The 22,037-nt window shown below is 36.7% G+C and overlaps 1 protein-coding gene across 5 annotated transcripts in view; it reads right to left on the bottom strand.

The window, feature by feature from the left end:
• reln (reelin) overlaps nt 1-22,037 on the bottom strand; it is a 258,716-nt gene that overhangs the window by 112,026 nt on the left and 124,653 nt on the right. For all 5 annotated transcript variants that reach the window (XM_031897689.1, XM_012958659.3, XM_012958660.3 and 2 more), the window contains 4 exon segments: nt 18,093-18,189; nt 13,054-13,105; nt 9,205-9,301; nt 8,495-8,735 (listed from right to left, as the gene is read on the bottom strand). In XM_031897689.1, the coding sequence (XP_031753549.1) occupies nt 8,495-8,735; nt 9,205-9,301; nt 13,054-13,105; nt 18,093-18,189 (487 nt within the window).

Below are 22,037 nucleotides of genomic sequence, written 5' to 3'. Positions count from 1 at the left end.
GAAAAAAACGCAATCGGACTCCATTCGACCCGTTCGTGGGTAAGTAAATCAGCCCCTTAGTAAATATGCCCCTTTGTGTGTACACATTACATTAACATTTATTTAAAAAGCGCCAACATATTCCGCAGCGCTGTACAATAAGTGGGTTACATACATGGACATACAGAGTAACATATACAGCAATCAGTAACAGATACAAGAGGTGAAGAGGGCCCTGCCCAAAAGAGCTTACAATCTACAAGATTCATATGAATGCAAATTATTGCAATATTGCATATAATAATGCATATTATTATTATTCTTTATTTATTTAGTGACATATTAATATAGAAATATAGAAATTTATGGTGTTACTTGTTCTTTAATAAGCGGCAGTTAAAAATATTTCCACAATGTTTTTACTGTGTTTCTGCAGTAAAAAATATAAAATATTCACTATAATTATGTTGGGTTGAAAAACCCAACATACTGTTCTTCGACTTCAGCTTATTCTTCTGCTTTTTTTTCTTCTTAATTTAACACCCCCCATTTTCTCATACGCTAGCAGGTTGCTTTTTCTTTTCTAAATGATCTAGCCCCCCATCTTTTTGTGGCGCTGCTTCGAACACCCCAATTTCCCATTGACTTTGACAGGGAAGATTTTCAAACTGCTGCCACACTTACAGCTTTGAAGCTACACCTCCAAACTTGAATAACATAATCATGGGGTCACCCCGAATGAAACAGCAACATTTTTTGGATGACCCAAATTGGGTCAAATTTTACCCATTGACTTTAATGAGGAAATTAAACCTGCTGCCTCACTTACAGCTTTAAAGAACAAGGCAACACAAAATATAATGTTTGCCTAATTAAAGAAAACAAAATTCTAAGCAGCTTTGCAATATACATTTATTCCAATTTTGTAATGATTTTTGAGTTATTTGTACATATAACTGCTATTAAAAGCAGTGTTTGCCAGTCTTTTTCTATTCTCTGCCCTGGGTGCTCTGACTGTTGAAACAATGTAACACAAGGCAGCAGACTGACAGACTTGGCTTGCTGGAGGAGACTGACAGTTGCAACATTGTTTTAAAAGTAACAACCAGGAATTCAGCAAATGCAGCTTTCAACAGCAATTACATTTACAAATAACTTTTAAAGCACTACAAATTTTTAATTATTTCATATCGAAAAAATTGCTTAGAATTATGTTTTCTTTTATTATGCAAAAAATTATTTTTGGGGTTGACATGCCCCTTAAGGCTACACTCACCAAACTTAAATTACATACTCATGGGGTCAGCCTGAATAAAAATATGATGATTGTTGGATGCCCATATTTTACCTATTGACTCAATGGGGGAAATCCAACCCGCTGCTATTCTCACAGCAATAACTCCAGGGACCCCAAACTTTGCAGAGTTAGACACCAGGTAACTGCGGTTCAAGGTTAGAAAAAGTGGGCAAAGCCACCAACAGCCAATCAGATTTTACCTATTGACTTTCAATGGAGAAATTCAACCTGCTGCCATTCTCACAGTATTAACACCAGGGTCCCTACACAGTTGGTCACTAGGGGACTGCTGTTTTAGTTTTGTGAAAGTGGGCGGAGCCATGAAGAGCCAATCAGATTCCACATATTGAATTTTATTGGTTTGATGCCAGGGTTCCCAAACTTTGCACAGTCAGTCACTGGGTGACTACATACTCAAGGTTAGAAAAAGTGGGCGGGGCCGCCAAACGCCAATCACATTATATTCATTGTTTTCAGTGGGGAAATTTTAACTGCTGCCATTCTCACATGTTTAATGTCAGGATCCCCAAACTTTGCACAGTCACTGGGTGACTACATTCCAAGTTTAGAAAAGTGGGTGGGGCCATCAACAGCCAATCAGTTTTCACCTGTTGAATTTTATTGGTTTGATGCCAGGGTTTCCAAACTTTGCACAGTCAGTCACTGGGTGACTACATACTCAAGGTATGGGCCTCCAAAAGCCAATCACATTTCTTTCATTGTTTTCATTGGGAAATTTTAACTGCTGCCATTCTCACATATTTAATGTCAGGGTCCTCATGGGCGGGGCCATCAACAGTTTAAATTTAAACTGCCGTTAAATATTAATACTAAGGTCCCCAAACTTTGCAGAGCTAGTCACCAGGTAACTACGGTTCAGCGTTAGAAAAAGTGGGTGGAGCCACCAATAGCCAATCAGATTTTACCTATTGACTTTCAATGGGGAAATGCAACCTACTGCTATTCTTTAACTATTAATCCTAGGGTCCCTAAACTTTGCAGTTAGTCACTGGGTAACTGCAGTTTCAGGTTTAAAAGAAGTGGGTGGAGCCACCAACCACCAATCAGATTTCATTCAGTGACTTCACGTTTTTCAAACTAACATGAAGTTTGTTCTTCCCTTTCTAGTTTAATAAATTAATTTCCTACCCAAAAATGCAAAACTATACTCTGCCCCAGCAGAACTTTCACCAGGTAAGGTTATTTAAAATGGGAATGGGATCTCCTCACAAAAACAGTTTTGGTAAAATAAAGGAAAATGTAATTCTAAAACTAACATTTATTTAATTAACATTTATTGGAAAGTTGCTTGGAATTATATTTCTGAAATACATGTATAGTCTGTGAAGAAATTTTTAAAACCAATATTTTTTAATAGAATGCTAAAATGCTTGCTATTTCACAATTTTGCCGTAGATTCGGAGCATTTGTAAAATGCTTTAATAAACTTACACTTGGGGGAAAAATTAGTCATAAGCAAAAACACATAACAAATATATGTAGGGGCAGATTTATCAAAATGTGAGTTTAGAGCTTAATACATAAAAACTTACCCATGTTCTATTCATTCCTATGGGAGTTTTAGAAGTGTATTTATTAATGGGTGAAAGTTAGAACTCACCATCTGTGAGTTTTTATGTATTAAGCTCTAAACTCACATTTTGATAAATCTGCCCCATAGTATTAAACATAACTTTTATCAGAAAAAAAAACATTTTGATCTTAGAAAAAATTCTTTGATTGCATGCACCTAAAAAATGTTTTGCCTTTTTGGGAATTAGTCTATACATTGGGGCTGAAATGTTTGTTTTTTTTAAATAAAGAGCCATACTATTTAATTAAACTTAATTGTATTACAACGCAATAAATACCAGTTTCCACATGGAAAAATGCCACCCATAATAATTTGACAAACCGAAGACAGGAGGCACTGCAAAAAGCCAACAAAGTATGTTATTATATCAGCCTTCCAACATGTCAGCATAATATTTAATTGGCTCTCCGTCAATATGCATGTCATACTATATAATTCAGCTCATTGTGACAAGAGAAATGTAAGGTAATCCATAAATGAAAGAGGGCTATGTTAGTCACTGTCAGGCTGCATAGGAACTGTAGTCTCCTGAACAACTATAACGAGTAAGAATATACTGTCAATTATCCTAACTAAGCTTCTGCCCTGCATAGTTTCCTAACATCTCTCACATTCACAATATCAAATCAAAACCCTGTACATTCAAATCATATTAATGTAAAAAAAAAATCCACTGTTAACTGGACCACTTGACCAGGATTTTTACAGCAATAATCAGGCTGCAGCTCAGGTACAAGTCCAATGGCATGTTACTAGAATGGTTAAACAAACCGGTAGTCAAAGTTTGAGCACAGGTCATGGCAGGTAGCAAACAGAATAATCAGGAAACAGGCCATGAAACAATAAACTGAAAATCAGGGATTTTAATTGCGCAACCAAAAAACTAATAAGGAGCTAAATTTGGGCACTGAAACAAGGGGCAGACAAACTCTTTACCCTGAATTTGATGCTGAAATTGCGGTGTTGTTATGTAGTGATGAAAATCGGGACAGTTGGGAGGTATGCACCAGCATCGGTACAATGACATTACAGATGTTTAGTAGGTGACCTGTCTAAAGAATCCTGGTGTTTTCATGTCAACTCTATCAAACAGTGGGGATACTGCATGAACTATTATGCATTAGATTAACCTAAGAAAAATAAGAAACTTTCTAAATATAATCAATTAAATGCTGAAAATTAATCACTAAAAAGATATGTTACTGTGTTTATAAAAACCATGTAATTTCTGGATTTAGTTGCAATATTATTTACAGATCTTGTAGGATCAGTTTTTGGGATCTTTCTAAAACATTGACATATAATGATGTTAAATAAACACCATTATACTCAGCTCAAAAGAATTTACATGACGTTGGAGACTTATTTCCTCCCTTCCTAACCTTACCCTGATGAGCTGACATAACAGACACAGTTGTGTGTGAGTTAGGCCACAGCTTTATTAGAGAATACATAATCGATAGTGCTTACCATGCGTTTCACCTTTACCAAACATCTTAACGAACGTTATAGCTGTTTCATAACTGAATGCAGTGGACTTGTAAAAGACATCAAAATAACACCAGAGATTAAATGGCCAAAGAAAAGATATGTTACTGTGTTTATAAAAAACATTTAATTTCTGGATTTAGTGGAAATATTATTTACAGATCGTGTAGAATCAGTTTTTTGGATCTTTCTAAAATATTGACACATAATATTGTTAAATAAACACTGAACTCTCAAACATTTACACCTCCCATAAAACCTGCCTCAAGCAGCTTTTGAGATAAAAATAGCAAATAATCTCACTGATAAAACCTAAACATGCCAATGTCTGTGAGTAGATTTTATGGAATTACATATATTCAATATGTACTTTGCTTAAAAGCTGGGTTGTACAGCAGGTAAAAGATTAAAGGCATCAGCAGGGATTTATTTGTATTTATTTAGTTTACCCTTTAAGTAACTGAGGTCAGACATAAGCAAACTGTGTCTTTAAAAAAGTTAAAGCAAAACAGGAATAAAACAGGCAACATTGATTTTTTATTTAATGTGTAAAAAATAACCATTATACAGAATTTACATGACAGTGGAGACTTATTCCCTCCCTTCTTAAACTTACCCTGATGAGCTGACATAACGGACACAGTTGTGTGGGTTCACCACAGCTTTATTAGAGAATACATAAGCGATAGTCCTTACCATGCGTTTCACCTTTACCAAATATCTTAACAAACTTTATAGCTATTTTATAACTGAATGCATTGGGCATGTAGAAGACATCAAAACAACACCAGAGATTAAATGGCCAAAGACTATCACCCGCCATCTGCTGTGACAACATACATTTATATATATATATATATATATATATTTTTTTTTTTTTTTAAATTAACATTGAAACGTATTTATGTAGCTGCAGGGGGAACAGTGCAGGCGGCTTGGCTCCACAGTGCCTTTGCACTCTCATTAGTCATTTTAGTGCTCTCTAAGCTCTAGTGTCTGGGCTAACTTTTATGAGTTTTACATCTTCTAAGCAAGGTATTCAGGACAAATCCCCCATATGGATTTGTTTAAAATTGATTTCTATTGGGGGTTGGGATCAGGATATCTTATTACATAAAAAAAGCCATCACTGATGGCGATGTCCTTATTATAGGTCATTTAAATTATTGAAAGTCCTTTGTGCCTGCACATTGGGGGGAATTCACAAAAGTGTAGGTTGCCTTTTTTTGGAGTAAAAGTGGTGGAAAAACTGGTGGAAAACACTTTCTCCAGATTCACAAACAGAAATCCACCTAAATTCCGACTCAACTGCCACTTTTCCGTTTTTGGTGAAAGAAAGACAGTTTACAGACACTTTTGTGAATTTGTCGTTTAAACGACATATTTTCTCGACATTTTTCCCCGACATTTTCAAAATGGAGTGAAGCTCAGTGTAACTGTCAGGCCAATTCTAAGATCTTCTGTTTTGTTTGGTTTCCCCCAGTCTCCATTTCACACCTCTGGGGGGCCCCATTGGGGGATCATTAACATATTAATGGGGATTAGCAGCCTATTGTTAGGGGGCAAGTTTCTGTCTAACCCTAGAACAATAGGAGCCTCATTAACATTTTATAAACAAGTAAAACACTGATTAAAAAAAGTTTAATTAATATCTTATATATAAAAAGTTTTTACCTGACATTTGCATGATTATGCTAGTTTTAGCTTAATCAATGAGGCAATAATAACAGTTTTTGTGAATATATTGTAAACATTTTTATTAAAAGGAAAAGTAAAGCCTTCCAGGAAAATGTTTAGTTTTAGCAGCAGTGCCCCCTCTTTAATCACTTCACTGACATTTGCCCCAACTTATCTGTGCCCCCATAGCATGTCCAGAACTACAGAGCTGCTTGACAGCATATACACACTGGCACCCAAACTGGGATATTGGGGTACAGGGTTGGACTGGTCCCAACAGGGCACTGGATAAAAACCCAGTTGGCCCTAGTCCTGTTGGGCCCCTATCACCGGGCATGTTGGTGTGGGGGCCACTGCTGCCCAGTAATGAGTAGGGGCTAGAGAAGAAGGTATCAGACCCTTACATCTCGTTACAGAAGTGGAATTACACAGAAATATAGAAAACATTAGAAAGCCCAGATTGTCCTGAAAAAAATGATGTATAGTTTCCCTGGGCAAACTAAAATTACCCCTCAGGAAATGCCCCCAAACTGAAATGACAAATGGCAAATGAAATGCCAAATCCTGCCGGTAAATCCCTTACCCAGAGGCTCATGTAGCTGTGGGACTGGGTTTGGGGGGCACTGAAGGATTTACTAAGAGCTAAAGGCAAATTCATTAAAAAAATGTTGGGAAAATGACAAAATCTGAAGACTGTCTGTTTAAAAGACAAATTCACAAAAGTGGAGACAGAGGTTTGTGAATTAGGTGGAAAATTTTTATTTTGTCTCAATATCAGCACTTTTGTGAATTCCCCCCATTGAGTCTGTAATTGAAAGAGGGGCCAAATACATTATTCCTTGCAACCAAACTTAGATCTTAAATCTATATCTCTAAAAGCACCTCTGAACCATATAGAGGAGATATAATGCAGGCAGTGCTTGAGTCAAGGAACCACTTTTGTCTATAACTAAAGTGTTAGGGAAGGGCCAGTAAAACAGTACAATGGTCCATAGGCACACTTGTCATATTGTTTTTAAGATATTGGAGCTAATTATAGTACCTATGCAGTTATGAGAAAATTTCAGAAAGAACTGTATGAGCAATCATTATATGGCCCAATATGTTTTATGTGCAATGCCAAAATTCAGCAGGAGGGGTGTAAAGGGATGTGATTAATCACACTTCACTATCTTCCTTTCTCATAACCAAGTCAGAATTTGGTGCATGTCAGGGAAATGCTCCCTGCCCAAAAACATTATATGGACTGTGAAATTTGATTACAGTACAGCAAACCTTAAAGTTGCAGCATACAATACTCATTACTCTTTACTATGCGGCAACAGTGTGGGAAGGCCCCTCAACAGTCATTTCACATACCATATTGTTGAGAGTAGCAATTGTAACTGCAGCAAAATGAGCACCAAGTTCATACAAATATTCTTGGTTTTGGAATAAAATGTTAGACAAGCACATCTCCATATACTTTTGGTAAGACAGTATCAGTATGTCATGTGGCAATGTAAGACCCTTGCCTGAGGTGGTCCTTTACCAAAGGCTGTAAAATGCTGGCCAGCTTAAAGGAAAATTTATTTTTGTGCATTTTTTAGCAATGTGCCTTCTCTTGCCCACAGGCCAGCCCATCAAACAAGTGTAGTTTGGGTATCCATGTGTTTCCCAAGTTTGCTTTAATATCAGAAGTGTAATATTCATCTGGATTCCAGTAACTAAGTGTCTCAAAAATATTAAACCAGCAGCTGGTGGGGTCATAAATGAAGAAGCCTAAAATTGTTCTTAGCTAATGTGATATTTTATTATATGTGTGCAAATCAGATTATCTTACACAGAAATTGTAAACTAGGGGTGGGGTCTTAAAGATTTTGCTGTGGTGCCTAAGAAAGTTCATGTTATTTTCCTACGAATGTGTACAGTTAACTAAATCAATGTAACTGCAGGCCATTTTGCTTTGCATCCTTATTTCTGAAAGTAATGGTAAAATAGCAGAATAATATTTCAAGAACAATGCAGAATTTACAATATACAACTGTTCAATACTCTTTAACAGACTTACCCGTTGTATCAGTTCATCAGGGTCACAGCTTGTTTAAATAATGCATGTTCAAAAAAACAGAGCAGAACATCTGCCTATTATCACACAAAGATTCAGATGAGTGGACTAATAAGGCGTGATATTGATAAACCGTCCAATAAAATATATTAATGGCCTATGAGTATCTGAATGATTTTTTGAAACGGCTATCATTCATTTTTAGACAGGAGATAGATATGATAAAAAGAGAGCTATGCCTTCTAATTAGGACATGTTTCAGGCTGAAATATTGTAACACTGCCATTTCAAAATGTAATCTGCTCTAACACATGTAAGTACCTGTATTTTATCTGATGATTTTCTGCTTTATTTTAATGCCCTTTGCACTAACTCCGCACTGATTAAGCAGTAAAAACAAATGTATAAATACCTTTACTGTAGCACCAGGGAAAAAAAGCCAGTTTCCTGTGTCCATTGGATCTAGATTGTCTTCTAAAACAACTTCTTTATGAGCAGCATTGATTATCAAAATGTTATCCAGTGCCCAGCAAGCTTCATACACATCCCCCGCCTGCATGTTCTCCTGCCTCCAACGGAATTTCACACTATCCCCTTTAACTTCAGGGGGTAGGTAGATAATGTGAATGATGGTGCTAACATTGGAAGGAGCACTGTAATATGACAATAAAAGAAAAGCTGTATAGTATTTAAAATAAGACCTTTCTGTTTCATTTACAATAACACGAGTTGGTCAAAGCAGACATATATTTTTCTTTTATTGAATGTATGGTAATTCTTACAAGTAAAAAATAGTTCTTAAATTTGGGATTAATGCATTATTTTGTTATTTCATATGACCAAAAGGTCCATTGTGGCAAAGCCCTAAGCAAAATGCTTTTTATTTCCAATTACCTACATAGAATATTTGCAAATAAAGTGGAGATTTGTGATTTATAGTCTGCAATTAATTATTACCATTTATATTTATATAAGTACCTTATTGCCAAAAATATGGCAATACGTGTATATCTTTGTCATGTGAAAAGAGAACTCACTACATAAAAATTGTAGAACTACAAAAGAACCCTAAACAATACCAAAATAATAGGTAGTGCTTCATATTTAAATAATGGAACAAACCTAATTCTCTCCAATGGAACCCAACTAGATGAGTTATTCTTTGTGTATGACACCACAATTCCAGGGTCTGAATAGCTGAACCTGCATGATCCTGACCCTGAAATAAAAAGTAGATAATAACAGGGAGTTGACAAGTGACCCTACCACATCCCATTGATTTCTTCATATGTTAAATTATAAAATCAATAATGTCACTACTGCTGTTTCTTAGAGTAAGCAGCAGATTCATCCCTGCCTTAGAAGTCAGAATTAATATAAAAATGATAAATCACACCTTGATTGGACAATCTATAACACTAATTTCCCAGAGGGGCACTTTTAATTAAGTTTTATATTATAAATAATCATTATTTATAAAGAAAGAAAGTTAAACGCATGTTAGTTATGTGTTAAAAAAGAATAAATTATTTTATAGCATTTGCAGTATATCTATGGCATAAAATATGATAGGAGTAAGCTCCCCAGACAAAACTTGTTTGAGTGCAGTCTCTATTTCCTTTTCTTCTATAAAATATGATAAATCATAGCTTTTAGTAACCTTTAATACTTCATCCACCATAGAATCTATGGTACAATTATAAAAGTACCATTGAGCGGATGCCATCGGTTCTGTTTCTTTGCACACAATGTATTTTCTTGCAATTCATGATCATAGGCAGACTTTAAATAAGGCTAGGAAATCTTCTTGCATTCCTGCAAGCTCCAGTTCTGTTGCAATCGGCTGTGCTGACTGGATCTTTCTTCTAGTAGTTTCTCCAATCAGAGCATAGGTCTCTTGACAGACAATAAAATTGACCAACAAGGCACAGGTGTGGGCAGGGCTGGGGAGATATTACAAACTGAAGGCACTGCAGGAATGAAGACTAGTAAGAAGTATCTTGGCTGTAAACTTTTCCTAAGATCCTCACCAACTCTGAACTTCTGCTGCAAATTTCATCCCACAGGTACTATGCTGTATATGTTCTAAAGGCTGAATCACTAGCTGAAATTAAATGATTTTTGTCACCTGGCATTTATAGTATCCCCATCCCCCTTGCTACAGTCCTAAATTAACTCTTTCCCCCTGAAAAAGCTAATTGTGCTTTTATATATTTTTTTATTGTTGCTGTTTTTGCACTTACTTTTTTCTTATTTTTGTCATTATATTTTTAATTTCTAGTAAGTTACAGTGGAGTCCTCATAAGCCCGCAGAGCTGGGAAATAAACCCAAACCAAATGTTGTGTTTCAGTGCCCGTGTTATAGTGCCAGGGCCTGAATATCTGCCATCAGTACCCACTGCATCTCACTGTATATAATGTGCCTGGGATGTCCCAATACCCATTGCCTTTCTCTCTATAAAACTAACTAAAACACATTTTAGCTAACTGATCACAAACACAAATGGATGGGGACCCCTCACAGAAGTGCATGTATGAATACTTTAACATCCTATGCACATTTGAAGGTAGTTGGGAGGCTCATTTTTATGCAAGCAGTGAATCCAGTACGTCCCATATTAGTTTTAAGTCAGTCCCATCTTTAGCCTCCCCAAACAAAAAAGTCTATGATCATGATGCAGATAGATCAGGAACTCTTGGCACAGAAATGCTTAAAGTAGAACTCCAGCTAAGTAATTTTTTTGCCTTATGCAAGAAAATGATATTCTAATACATTTTACAATATACTTGTATTCTATTTTGTATGTATTAGTGACTGGTATTAAAATTAAGTCAGTCCTCTCTTTGACACTACAGGTATAACAGCCTTTGGACACTGTTGGTGAGATTTGCAGCCATTTGCATGTAATAGGTTGGGCACCGCTGATCAATTCTGACGTTACAACTTTTCCCATATGTATTCAGTTGGGTTGAGGTCAGGGCTCTGTTCAGACTAATCACAGTGTTGTTTTTGCCATGAGGTGAGTTGAAAACCTTGCCTTAGGTGTCACTTCACAAGAATGTTTAGAAAGTTGAGCTGGAAAGTCAAACATATTAATAAAACACAGCCTTGGGCATTTAAATGTACCATTATACTGTAAGCACAAGGTTACAATAACCTGAAATAAAACTTTGTAAGTCAACTGGCCAAATAAACTTAAAAAAATTAAAATTAACCTGAAAGCACTAAAAAGCAAAAAAGTAAGGTCATAAAAATGTATCCAATCCACCAAATAAAGAACATAAGAATAGAAGACAATTTTGGAGGACAAGCAATAGTGGCAACTTGGTCAAATCTGCTTAGCATTAATATTTTTACAATTAGGATATTTTAGATCACATCTTAGCCAACAAAGTAACATCTAACCAACCAACCACCTATCATCATCCCCCCCCAAAAAACATGCTTTAGAACAAAATAAACAAAAATCTCTAGAACTTGCTGTAACTTTGACTGTATGTCTCATTGCCCTGCAGGTGATAACTGCTTACATATTCTTCCTATATTGTGCATACAGGGCCCACAGTTAACATCAGCCTGGGTTGAAGGGAACAGGGTTCTACTTGGGGTAGCCTTTTAGGAAATTAAACAAAGATGCTGGTTACAAAAGCTACAATTGTGATATCATAACAATTGGATACCTATTGCCACCACTGACATAAATGAATGTAATAAATTGGAGAGTCAAAAGAAAGGGCATTGTATCAGAACATGGCAATGGAAAATACAATTTATCAAATGCATATAAGGCTAAACTGTTCTTTATAATACTGTCTTTCATTTAAGCAAAATATATTAATATATAGCCTGAATTTAAATGTTGCCATTTTCAGAATTACTATTGTTGTATTATATTGTTATCACCTGGTGTATGCAATATTTCAAAACAAACAAAGGGCAGTTGAAAAGTCACTGCATATTTACATTGAGCCCATCTGCTTTGGTTGCCTGGATGCCAGTGCATGAACATCTGCTGTCCATCTTTATATATTGCACCACAACAGGGACTCAAATTTTAATCATATCCATTTCTTTTACTTAGATTAGACATGTTCAAAACCAATCATCCTCATCCTGATTTTGTCCCATACATTCATCAGGCATGAGTGATGAAACCAAGCTATCAAGCTACATTCTGTACAGTGGGATGAATAGGCACATAATGAAATGATATCATCCTCTACTATTTGAAGTTAAAGAATCTTTGCAAAATCACTTCTAGTTTTCAAAGCAGCGCTCTACTATCAGGAACCTATTATCCAGAAAGTTAAGAAATACAGGAATACTATTTTCTGCTGAGCCTTTTTTAAACAAATGATTCATACAAACTAAATGATTTAGCTTTTCTATTTAATAATAAGAAAACACCTTGTGCTTCATCTTAACTTCATGTTTTTTTAGGAATCAATGGTTTTTAGTAGCCTAAAACCTCTCCATGTCACAGATTATAGCATCTGTGGCCTGACACAGAAATATCAGCATGTCTCCACTTTATATATTCTACATTGCTGGATTACATTGAAGACAATGAAAAAAGGACCAAGTTTTTAATGTAGAAGAAATGGCCTTCAGCTTCTATCCTTAATGATGGTTTCTTGTTAAGAAATTTATTGTTAGCATAGCCAAAAGTTACATACTGATAAACTGTAATAATTGTCTTTTTAGGTTTATGTCCCGAATCTCCAACAGAAACCCAGCAGTTGCAGTTGAACTTCACTCTTTGTAATCCCTCTGGTTCTCGGCGGTACTGATAGCTGTAGCTGAAAGGTTGCGTACTAAAGATATCTGTTTATGCACTTGTTTTCTCATGCTGGAGGACCAGCACCCTTCCTACCCATGCACCACACTTTACCACCTTCATTCTTCATCACAAACTCCTTGTTTTTTGCACCTGATTATGATATTCAGTATATTAATTTCAGTGTACTTACCAATAGAAAACTGTAAAACAGATGCAGTAGTTGTATTCATTTGAACAGATATCTAAAAAATTTAAAAAGTACAAATTCATCATTTATTATTCTTTTATATAGTGCTTACACAATTATGCATGACTTTACAAACATCATTCTCATTATCAAACCTATACATGGATGGCATGCTAAAGTATGGCAAGGCACAGCCACGTAAAGCCTCAGGGTGTAACTGGGTATGGCCAAGTGTGGGATAAAAATCCTGAAATTTAGTTTGAAAGGTTGATGTCTCTAAAAGTTTAATAACTGCTGTATACCGTATATACTTGAATATAGGCCGAGTTTTTCAGCACTAAAAATGTGCTCAAAAAGTAACCCTCGGCTTATACTCGAGTATATGGTATGGATGTGCTGACTGTGCTTGATGTGCCGATGTGCCCCCCCCCCCGCAGATGGACTTGTGTCCGTGCATACCTGTGCGTGCGTGCGCTCTCTGTCTATGCCAGCTTCCCAGAACCGCCATCCTGCTAACTGTGCGCTCTTCTGCTGGGCGCCGCAGTCGCGCCCCCTTCAGTTACTCATGGCCTGATCTTAGACCTTTTTTGCCATTTTTATCCCACAATGCAACCTTTTTTACTCACAACTGCTCCTTTTCTGCACCTGCCACAAGTCACAACAAAAGCTGATACGAACAAGTCATACTGGAGTACCGGCCCAATGTTTGCCCTGCCTGTGTTACTTAAGGTCCATACAAGTCATTATGGTTGTTACAAGCTGAGGCATGGGCATTTATATAAAGTTATATATATAAAGTAGTGATAAGAATTCAATATATTTCTGGTATTAGCAATGTAAATGCTATAATGCGGAGTAGGGGATTATCTAAATGTTCCGTCCTGCTTTTGTCTGTCCTGTTTTATGCCTGTTCCAACTTGCTCCTACCTGTCCCGCACTTGTCAGGCCAGTTGGTCCTGTTCTTTGCCTTTTCCAGTTTCTCCTGATCTTTGCCTACTCCACCTTGTCTAGTCCCTTTCTAGTACCTTTCTTGGGCCACCACTGTCTAAAACACTCTATACCCTATATATATTTCTTAGGCTAGACAGGGGGAAATTTTTGGGATACTCAATTAAACCAAAGTGTGAGCACACTTTGTGTGCTGGCCCGCTCGCACCAGCCCTACTGGTGACACCCAAGGCTTATACTCGAGTCAATAGGTTTTTCCAGTTTTCTTAGGTAAAATTAGGTACCTCGGCTTATATTCGGATCGGCTCGAGTATATACGGTAATTAAAAAAAACACTCAATGTTCAATTTCATTAAATGTATCTAAGGCACCTAAGCCAATTTAAACTTCTAAGTTAGTGTAAGATTACTAGTATGCAATTAATATCTCTACATGACAATATATATTTCAGTATTCCTGGATGATACATATCAAAGAGAAATAATCATAATGCTCAATATTATCAGTTTCTTATTAAGAAGAATTAAAGGTCAACAATTCTCCAAATTCTATGTGTTATTAAGTCATGCACTGCTCTAAAAATTACAAAAAGTGTCAAAACTTGGAAAAATGCATTTGAATAAAAAAATCACAGAATGACAAAAGTGACATCTTTGCCAAAATTTGCATGAGGTGCTAAAAACTCCAGGTCAGAATTGAATAAAGCAGTACAATGAAGTCATTTTAAATACTTGGGAGTTAGTTCTATATATTAAAATAACAGAATTGTTTTTTTTAACAATCTGCAAATTTTAATTTGATGCAATATATCAGTTATGTGGCCATACATTTCCAGTTTAGGTTGCTACACTTGGGGACAGATTTATAAAAATGTTTAGAGCTTAATACATAAAAACTCATCCACGTTCTATTCATTCCTATCGGATTTTTAGAAGCATATTTATCAAATACTGAGTTCTAACTTTGACTCATTGATACTCTTTTGCATACTTTTCATCCCTTCAGTCCTGTGCCTGCTCCAGTCCCTGCCTTGCCTCAGTCCTGCATGTTCTGGTGCATATTCCTGTGCTGAATCTGTCCTGTCTCTTCACCTGCTCTGTCCTATTTCTGCCTTGTCCTGTCTCTACACCTGCTCTGTCCTATTTCTGCCTTGTCCTGTCTCTACACCTGCTCTGTCTCATTCCTGCCTGCAGTGTCAGACTGGGGTGTCTGGGGCCTACCGGGGCTGCCACCTCAGGGGTCCCGCATCCCAGTTGTTAACTCCTCAAACCTACCACCAGCCTCCTGCATGCAGCTATGATCAGGGGTGGGGTTGAAGCCCACAAAATTCAGAGCAGGGAGTGGGCCTGGGTTGGTGGGGCCCACCAAGTTTTCTCCCAGTGTCCCACTGGTCCAGTCTGACCCTGTCAGTAATCGTCCCTAGACTTAAGGACTCAACACCCTCCTATCAGCAGGGATATTACCCTAAATACTTACAACATGGCACAGATGCAGATCATTTTCTTGTTTAGTGCTATAAAGTACAAAATACATAGATATTTATCTATTAAAAAGTTAAAAAGTATGTTCGGTACAAGTGAGTTCATGTTGAAAAGGGGAATATACTTTCCTTTTATGGCTCGTTAGTTGTGCTTGTTGGGACCTAAGAAGCTGTTGTTCCCAGCCTGTTCAAAAGTTTAAAAGGCTTCCTTGTACAACAACATTTTATTATAATGTAGCAACAGAGCATGTGGACTGCACTGATCTTACGTGCAAGAATATGATTGACGTATTTTAGTTTTTCTCCTTACAGAAGATATAACTATTATGTGTAAATGCAAAGCAGCATTGTCTGGATAAAGCATTTTTGCTATACCAGTGGATTTTAAGCCTCTTTAAATGTAAGCTCACCTTTCAGGTACAGCATTTTTTGTGAAGCCCTTTAACTAATAACAAAATATAAATAAATTACCACATTGCTGTATCAACCATAAAGCCAAATTTTCAGGATATTTAGGGGCAGATTTACTAATGCACAAACGGACCGAAAGTGTCCGAACACGGTTTTTCGTAATGATTGGTATTTTTGCGACTTTTTCATCGTCGTTGCGACTTTTTCGTATGTCTCGCGATTTTTCCGTCGCCGTTACGACTTTATCGTATATTTTCCGCTACTTTTTTGTCGCCGTCGCGAAAAAATCGGATTGGTTTTTCCGCCGTTTACAATTGCTCAATACGAAAAAGTCGCAAAATTTTCATTTCCAATCCGATTTTTTTCCCATTCGGGATTCGCATTCGTGGATTAGTAAATGTGCCCCTTAGTGTGTAAATGGTGTCACAGTGCTCAATCTAGGCTCCTTTTCAATCAAAACAAAGGCTGTTATATGACCTTTGTGGCATTGGTTGTCATTGTGAAGAGAAATCATCCACACTGCAGTAGTTTGTGAACAGAATGTGCCTTTCTAGACTTACCATATAGAAAATGTGTACCTTAGGTATGAGGCAGAATATGGATGTATTTTTCCCTAGGCTTAAGAAAGGTATGACAGCTAGCCACGCATGCACTGAAAATAATTCAGATATACCAGGTTAAATTTGTGGCAAATATGAAAAATGTAGCTAATATATCAGTGTAGCATTAATTTAAACCTGTAAAGCAGATCTTTAGCTGACATGTGGGGCACTTGATAAAAACAGGTAAAAAAGGAAGCCCTGAAGCTATAAACGCAGGGGCTGCATGACAAGGGATCCGAATGACTAGCAGACAGATTACACTGGTTTATGTTTAAAGATTGGCAAAATCAGATGCAGCTGTGATTGGGTGAGAAGCAATAAGTTAAGGAGGGGGAAAGCTGGGCTGGGGGTGGAGAAGGATAGGGATGTGATGTCACAAGAGAAGCAGTTCACTTCCTATCTTCTGAACAGGTAGAAACATCCCACCCACCCTCCCCTCTTTTTTGCATATTTTGTACAATGCCAGGACATTCTCTTCTTTATGCTCTCATATTATCTATTATTAACAGAATGTGAATGTTTTCCTATATGCACTGTTATGTTGTGGTTTCGGTAACATTATCCAGTACGAATATGAGAGTCTGCATGGTATTATTTATGTTAAATGAAAGTCCATTTCGTTCACCGGGGGGGTCAGGAAGAAATTCTTTCCTTCTTGAGGCATAATTGGCACAGGCTTCAGGCTGGGTATTTTGCCTTCCTCTGGATCAAAACAGTGGCTATATGCTAATGTATTTTAAGTTCTTCTTTTTTTAAGAGCTTCTCTCCTTTGACTGCACGGTGGGTTGATTGATACAGATGCTACTACTGCTTGTGCTAGGTGACAGCCTGCTTGGATTTCCTATCATCGAGGCACTGCAGATTCAGGACCGGCAGCAGGGCTGCTGAACTTCTCTCATGGTGGGAGATGCAGCTCCTGCTGTTTGCAGAGTTTGGGGCCATCCTCTCTGTAGGTAGAGGCAGCCTAATACTCAGTGGTGGATATAATGACATAGTGCTGATCTCAAGTCTTCAGTAAGGAACAGCAGAGCATAGTAGCGATCTCTTATGGAATTCTGGCTTTGAATATTTCCTATTTATTTGATAAAATGGAAATAAATGATGTGGCCTCTTTTTACCCATTTCTGGCTCTTGGTGTTTTATTAAGATATTTAACAATGGGGTTCAGAGGGATGGTTGAAAGCGAAGGGCAATTGTCAGGGTCTTTATTGGAATTAATGAGCATTTGATGGAAACACACAAAAGAGATCTCTGATTTATGCTTGATGTGACAAATAAATGAACTTAAGGAACTCTATAACAACATAGTCAAATATTAACACTTCATAACAGAAACCTATGAAACATTTTGAGTTTGTTTCTAAATGCTGATTTGTTATTCATCTTGCTATTTTACTTTACTTGCATTCCAGAGACACTGGGTTAGAAGTAAACAAGCTGGCTTTTTGCTTTTGAAGTGACATCTTTGTGCAATTAAAAGCAAAATAAGAATGAGCTATTTATCTTGAACTACCCCAAGTCTTTTTCTATACATAAAAAGTTTTCATGTTTAGGAACAAATATATGTTAAGTACAGTCCTCAGCATACAAAGCACACTTACCAATTCTCTTGGCCCATAGGGATCACAAAAGGTTACTGCCCCACTATGCATAATTACACCACACTGCTCTCCAACTTCACAATTTCTGCACTGGAGCCTGCATAAAAAAGATTGCTCATTTATAAACATTGGGAAACAATAGCTAATATACAAGTTAGGAAAAGTTTGTAAAGCAAGGGTACTTCCATAAAAAAAAAAAAAAATTGCAGAACCATCTTTAAACTCAAGATTCACCCAAAATATTTCAAACATATTATTTTAAAGTAAGGATCAGGGTCGATTGTGTCTGTTGAATGGTTTTAATGTATGTGCCTCTTATATTTATTATTATTTCTAAGAGAATTTTGTACTTTTTCTCATTAGTCTCTTTTTTCTTTTGTATCATGCTAGAATTTTAAATATGAGACATTTTCATTTATTGACATATATAAACAGCTTTAATAAACTACTCATATGAATGCAAAATTGAATTGGATGTTAAAATTGAAGGTTAATTAACCTACAACAGAATCTGCATTGTTTAAATAATTATATACGCCCTTAGTTACATGGGTAAGTTGTTTTTAAAGGAACAGTAACACCAAAAAATGAAAGTGTATAAAAATAATTAATATCTTATATACTATTGCTCTGCACTTGTAAAAGTTGTGTGTTTTCTTCATAAACCCTACTACAGTTTATATAAATACCCTGCTGTGTAGCCATGGGGGCAGCCATTTAAATTGAAAAAAGGAGAAAAGGCACAGGTTACTAAGCAGATAACAGATAAGTAGCATAGATTCCCATTGTATTCTACACAGTTTATCTGGTATCTTCTTATGTAACCTGTGCCTTTTCTCCTTTTTTCAATTTAAATGGCTGCCCCCATGGCTACACAGCAGGGTATTTATATAAACTGTAGTAGGGTTTAAGAAGAAAACACACAACTTTTACAAGTGCAGAGCAATAGTATATAAGATATTAATTATTTTTATACACTTTCATTTTTTGGTGTTACTGTTCCTTTAAGGTTTAGTGGCCTTTATGCAGCTGCATTTAGAAGAATATACTAATCTAATGCAAACATGCACAAAACCATCTCAAATGGAAAGATGAAAACAAAAAAAAATCAGTTTTGCATTTTTATTATTTTTAGACACTGGATTTAATGAATTTGTCTTTAACAGGCCAACCACAAATTTGCACAACTTACAAAAAGCTTTCTTAATTTTAAAAATTCTTAACCTTATCCTATATTTTTATGAGTAATGGAAGATTCACAAAATATATTTGGAAAAAGACTACGAGCTAAAACCGTTAACATAAATTGTTGCATAATAAGGAAAATCGCAAATGTGGTGCTCTGTCCATATCTGTCATTTAGACCAACATATGTGAATATTGCCAGTTGGTGCTGGTTAGGAACGAATACAGAGCCAGAGCTGGAATATACATCTTTGTACTAATAAGACTTTTCTAGACTCAAAATGATCAAAATTAATAAGGCAAAATCCTGCCTAACTGAAATGTGTCATAAGTATAGAATGTTTAAATAGTATAAATTTACCTTTGAAATATTTGTGAATTTGATATTATACCACTTTCTGTTGGAGAGTGGTGTTATACAGTACTACTTCTAACCTAACAATATTTTTGTGAATTTCCACTTTTCTACAAATGGTTTTGTGGGTCAGCTTTTGGGCCAGATTTAATTGAAAGAAAAAAAATGTATCTCATGGTTTATCATGTGAAAACTCAAAAAATCTAGACAAATTAGAAGAAATGTTTTTCTCCTTAAACTGAATCTGTTCTTTTGTTGATTTCACTTTTTAATTTTTAATTATCTGCTGCTTTCTGGACTAATAGAACATAAAGCATCCAACAAGGTGTAAACATCACAAACATTTAGGCTGATGCCACATGTGGCGTTTTTACACTGCATATTTTCTCAGCCTAAAAACGCTGCACAAGCCACACAGCCCCTGACTATGGCGTTTTTCAGCCTAGTACTGGTGACGTAGCAAATCCCGTTTCCATGGTGCTAATAGTGCGAAATAGTAAAAAATACTGCGTATTTCCGCTAGGTCTGGCAGCTGCCTTTGTGTATACACAGGAATAGCTTGCTGTGCAAATACTGGCGTATTTCAGCAAACGCTTGAAAAATCCGTGCTAAGGCTTTTTCTAGCGTATTTACGCTTTGTGTGGTTTGCTTCGAGTCTTTTCAAGTTATTTCTATCGATGATGATATAGTGCGTTTTTCAGCCGCCGAGAGAATTAGAAAATACGCAGCGTAAAAACGCCACGTGTGGCATCAGCCTTATGTGAACAATCCTTTGGTGTCTCTAGCTACATAAAATTTTTATAGGGCCTTCAGGCAAATACCACATGTGACATTTCTGGCTGATTATTTGTATCTGATTAAGTTCTATTTGCAGATTTTATTGCATGTGCCACCAAAAAATACGCACCATACAGAGTACACTATGACGCCTGGTCATGTTACTAAATTTTTAGAAAATGTCTTAGTTTGACAAACTAAAGAAAAGAAAATCACAGTTTTGGAAGGTATACAGTATTCCCATTAGAGATAATTTCAAATACAATATGTTTATTTTTGAGTACTTTACTAACAAAAATACTTATGGTATATGACTAAGGTTCTAAATCATCCCTTTAAAAAGGGCTATGGCCAACTTGCAATTCCTTTATTTGCACGACCTATTATTGCACTGAAAACACAGCTGCAATAAACTTACTGGTAGTTAGCTATAACATGTCTTTTTATAGGCTAACATATATATTCCTTTTTATTATCAAACAAAAATATTATTTGTCAATAACACCTTTTTGTTGACTAAATATGATGCCCTGTGTGTTGTTTAAATGTGATTTTCTGTGTTCAAGTGCTCTATAATCATTCCTTACAATCATATTTAGAAATGTAATGAGGAAAAAGTCTGTCCCAGTAGCTCGTAGAAGCATTTTTAACAGCCGGTATGCTTATGAAATATTCTGGAATAGAAGCTGGAGCTGTTAGGCCTGAGGCTATTGAACTGCACCTGAGACTCATTAACACAAATGGGGCCTTTTCAAAGCTCTTCAATGCTCTTCTCTCAGATTTATTCTAATTATGCTGCTAGGAATTGGTCATCATCACACAGACAAATCATAATCAAGCTCCAAGGCAACAGACTTATTCTAGCATTGAAGTAATGAAGCACTTATAATACTTTTTATGTACATGGTACAAAATCCTGCTGTAGAGTAGCAGAGCAGCAACTGTAGTAGAAGGCCAGCAATCTGAATCACATTTTTATTGCTGAGCTGAAAATAACGTATAATTTAAAGCCAGGACAAAAAGTAATACAAATATGTATGTTCAACAAATTACTAATGATTTAGGGGGCATTCAGACTTTAGTCTGTACAAAACATGGGTGGTACTAGAGGTTGGCAGAAGAGTAACCTGCTTAGGGCGCAACGGTATGGGGGGGCACCAGGCAGGTACCTCTTCATTTTCATACCTCTAGTTCCGGACCCTTTCCCCCCACTGCAGCGGCCCCGGCAACCTCCCCCCCCCCCCCCGTGTAAGTGCATATTTTGTGCTCGTTTGCATGCGCATGTGTACACACAGGGGGGGCTGGTTGGGGTGGGTCAAGACGACCAAGTTGCCTAGGGCATCCGGTCGGCATGGCCCGTCATCTTGGAGGGATTTGTTGCCCGCGGTAGCACAGATTTTACCGTAGGCGACAAATCTCCCCATGTGCCATTAGGCACTAATCTCGGGAAACTAATCTCCCGGAACTGCTATCCCACTGGCAAGAATGTAAATCGCTGGTGGGATGGCATACACATCGCTTCAGTTTTCTGACGTTGCTTAACAAGGAAACTTTGACGACTTTGGAAAACCTAAGCGATGCGTATGCCATCCCACCGGCGATTTACGTCTGGCATTTCAGGGAAATTA

Source organism: Xenopus tropicalis, chromosome 3 (genome assembly GCF_000004195.4).
Source record: "Xenopus tropicalis strain Nigerian chromosome 3, UCB_Xtro_10.0, whole genome shotgun sequence".
In the NCBI taxonomy this organism is placed as follows: Eukaryota; Metazoa; Chordata; class Amphibia; order Anura; family Pipidae; genus Xenopus; species Xenopus tropicalis.
This window is presented reverse-complemented; position numbering and strand designations above follow the sequence as displayed.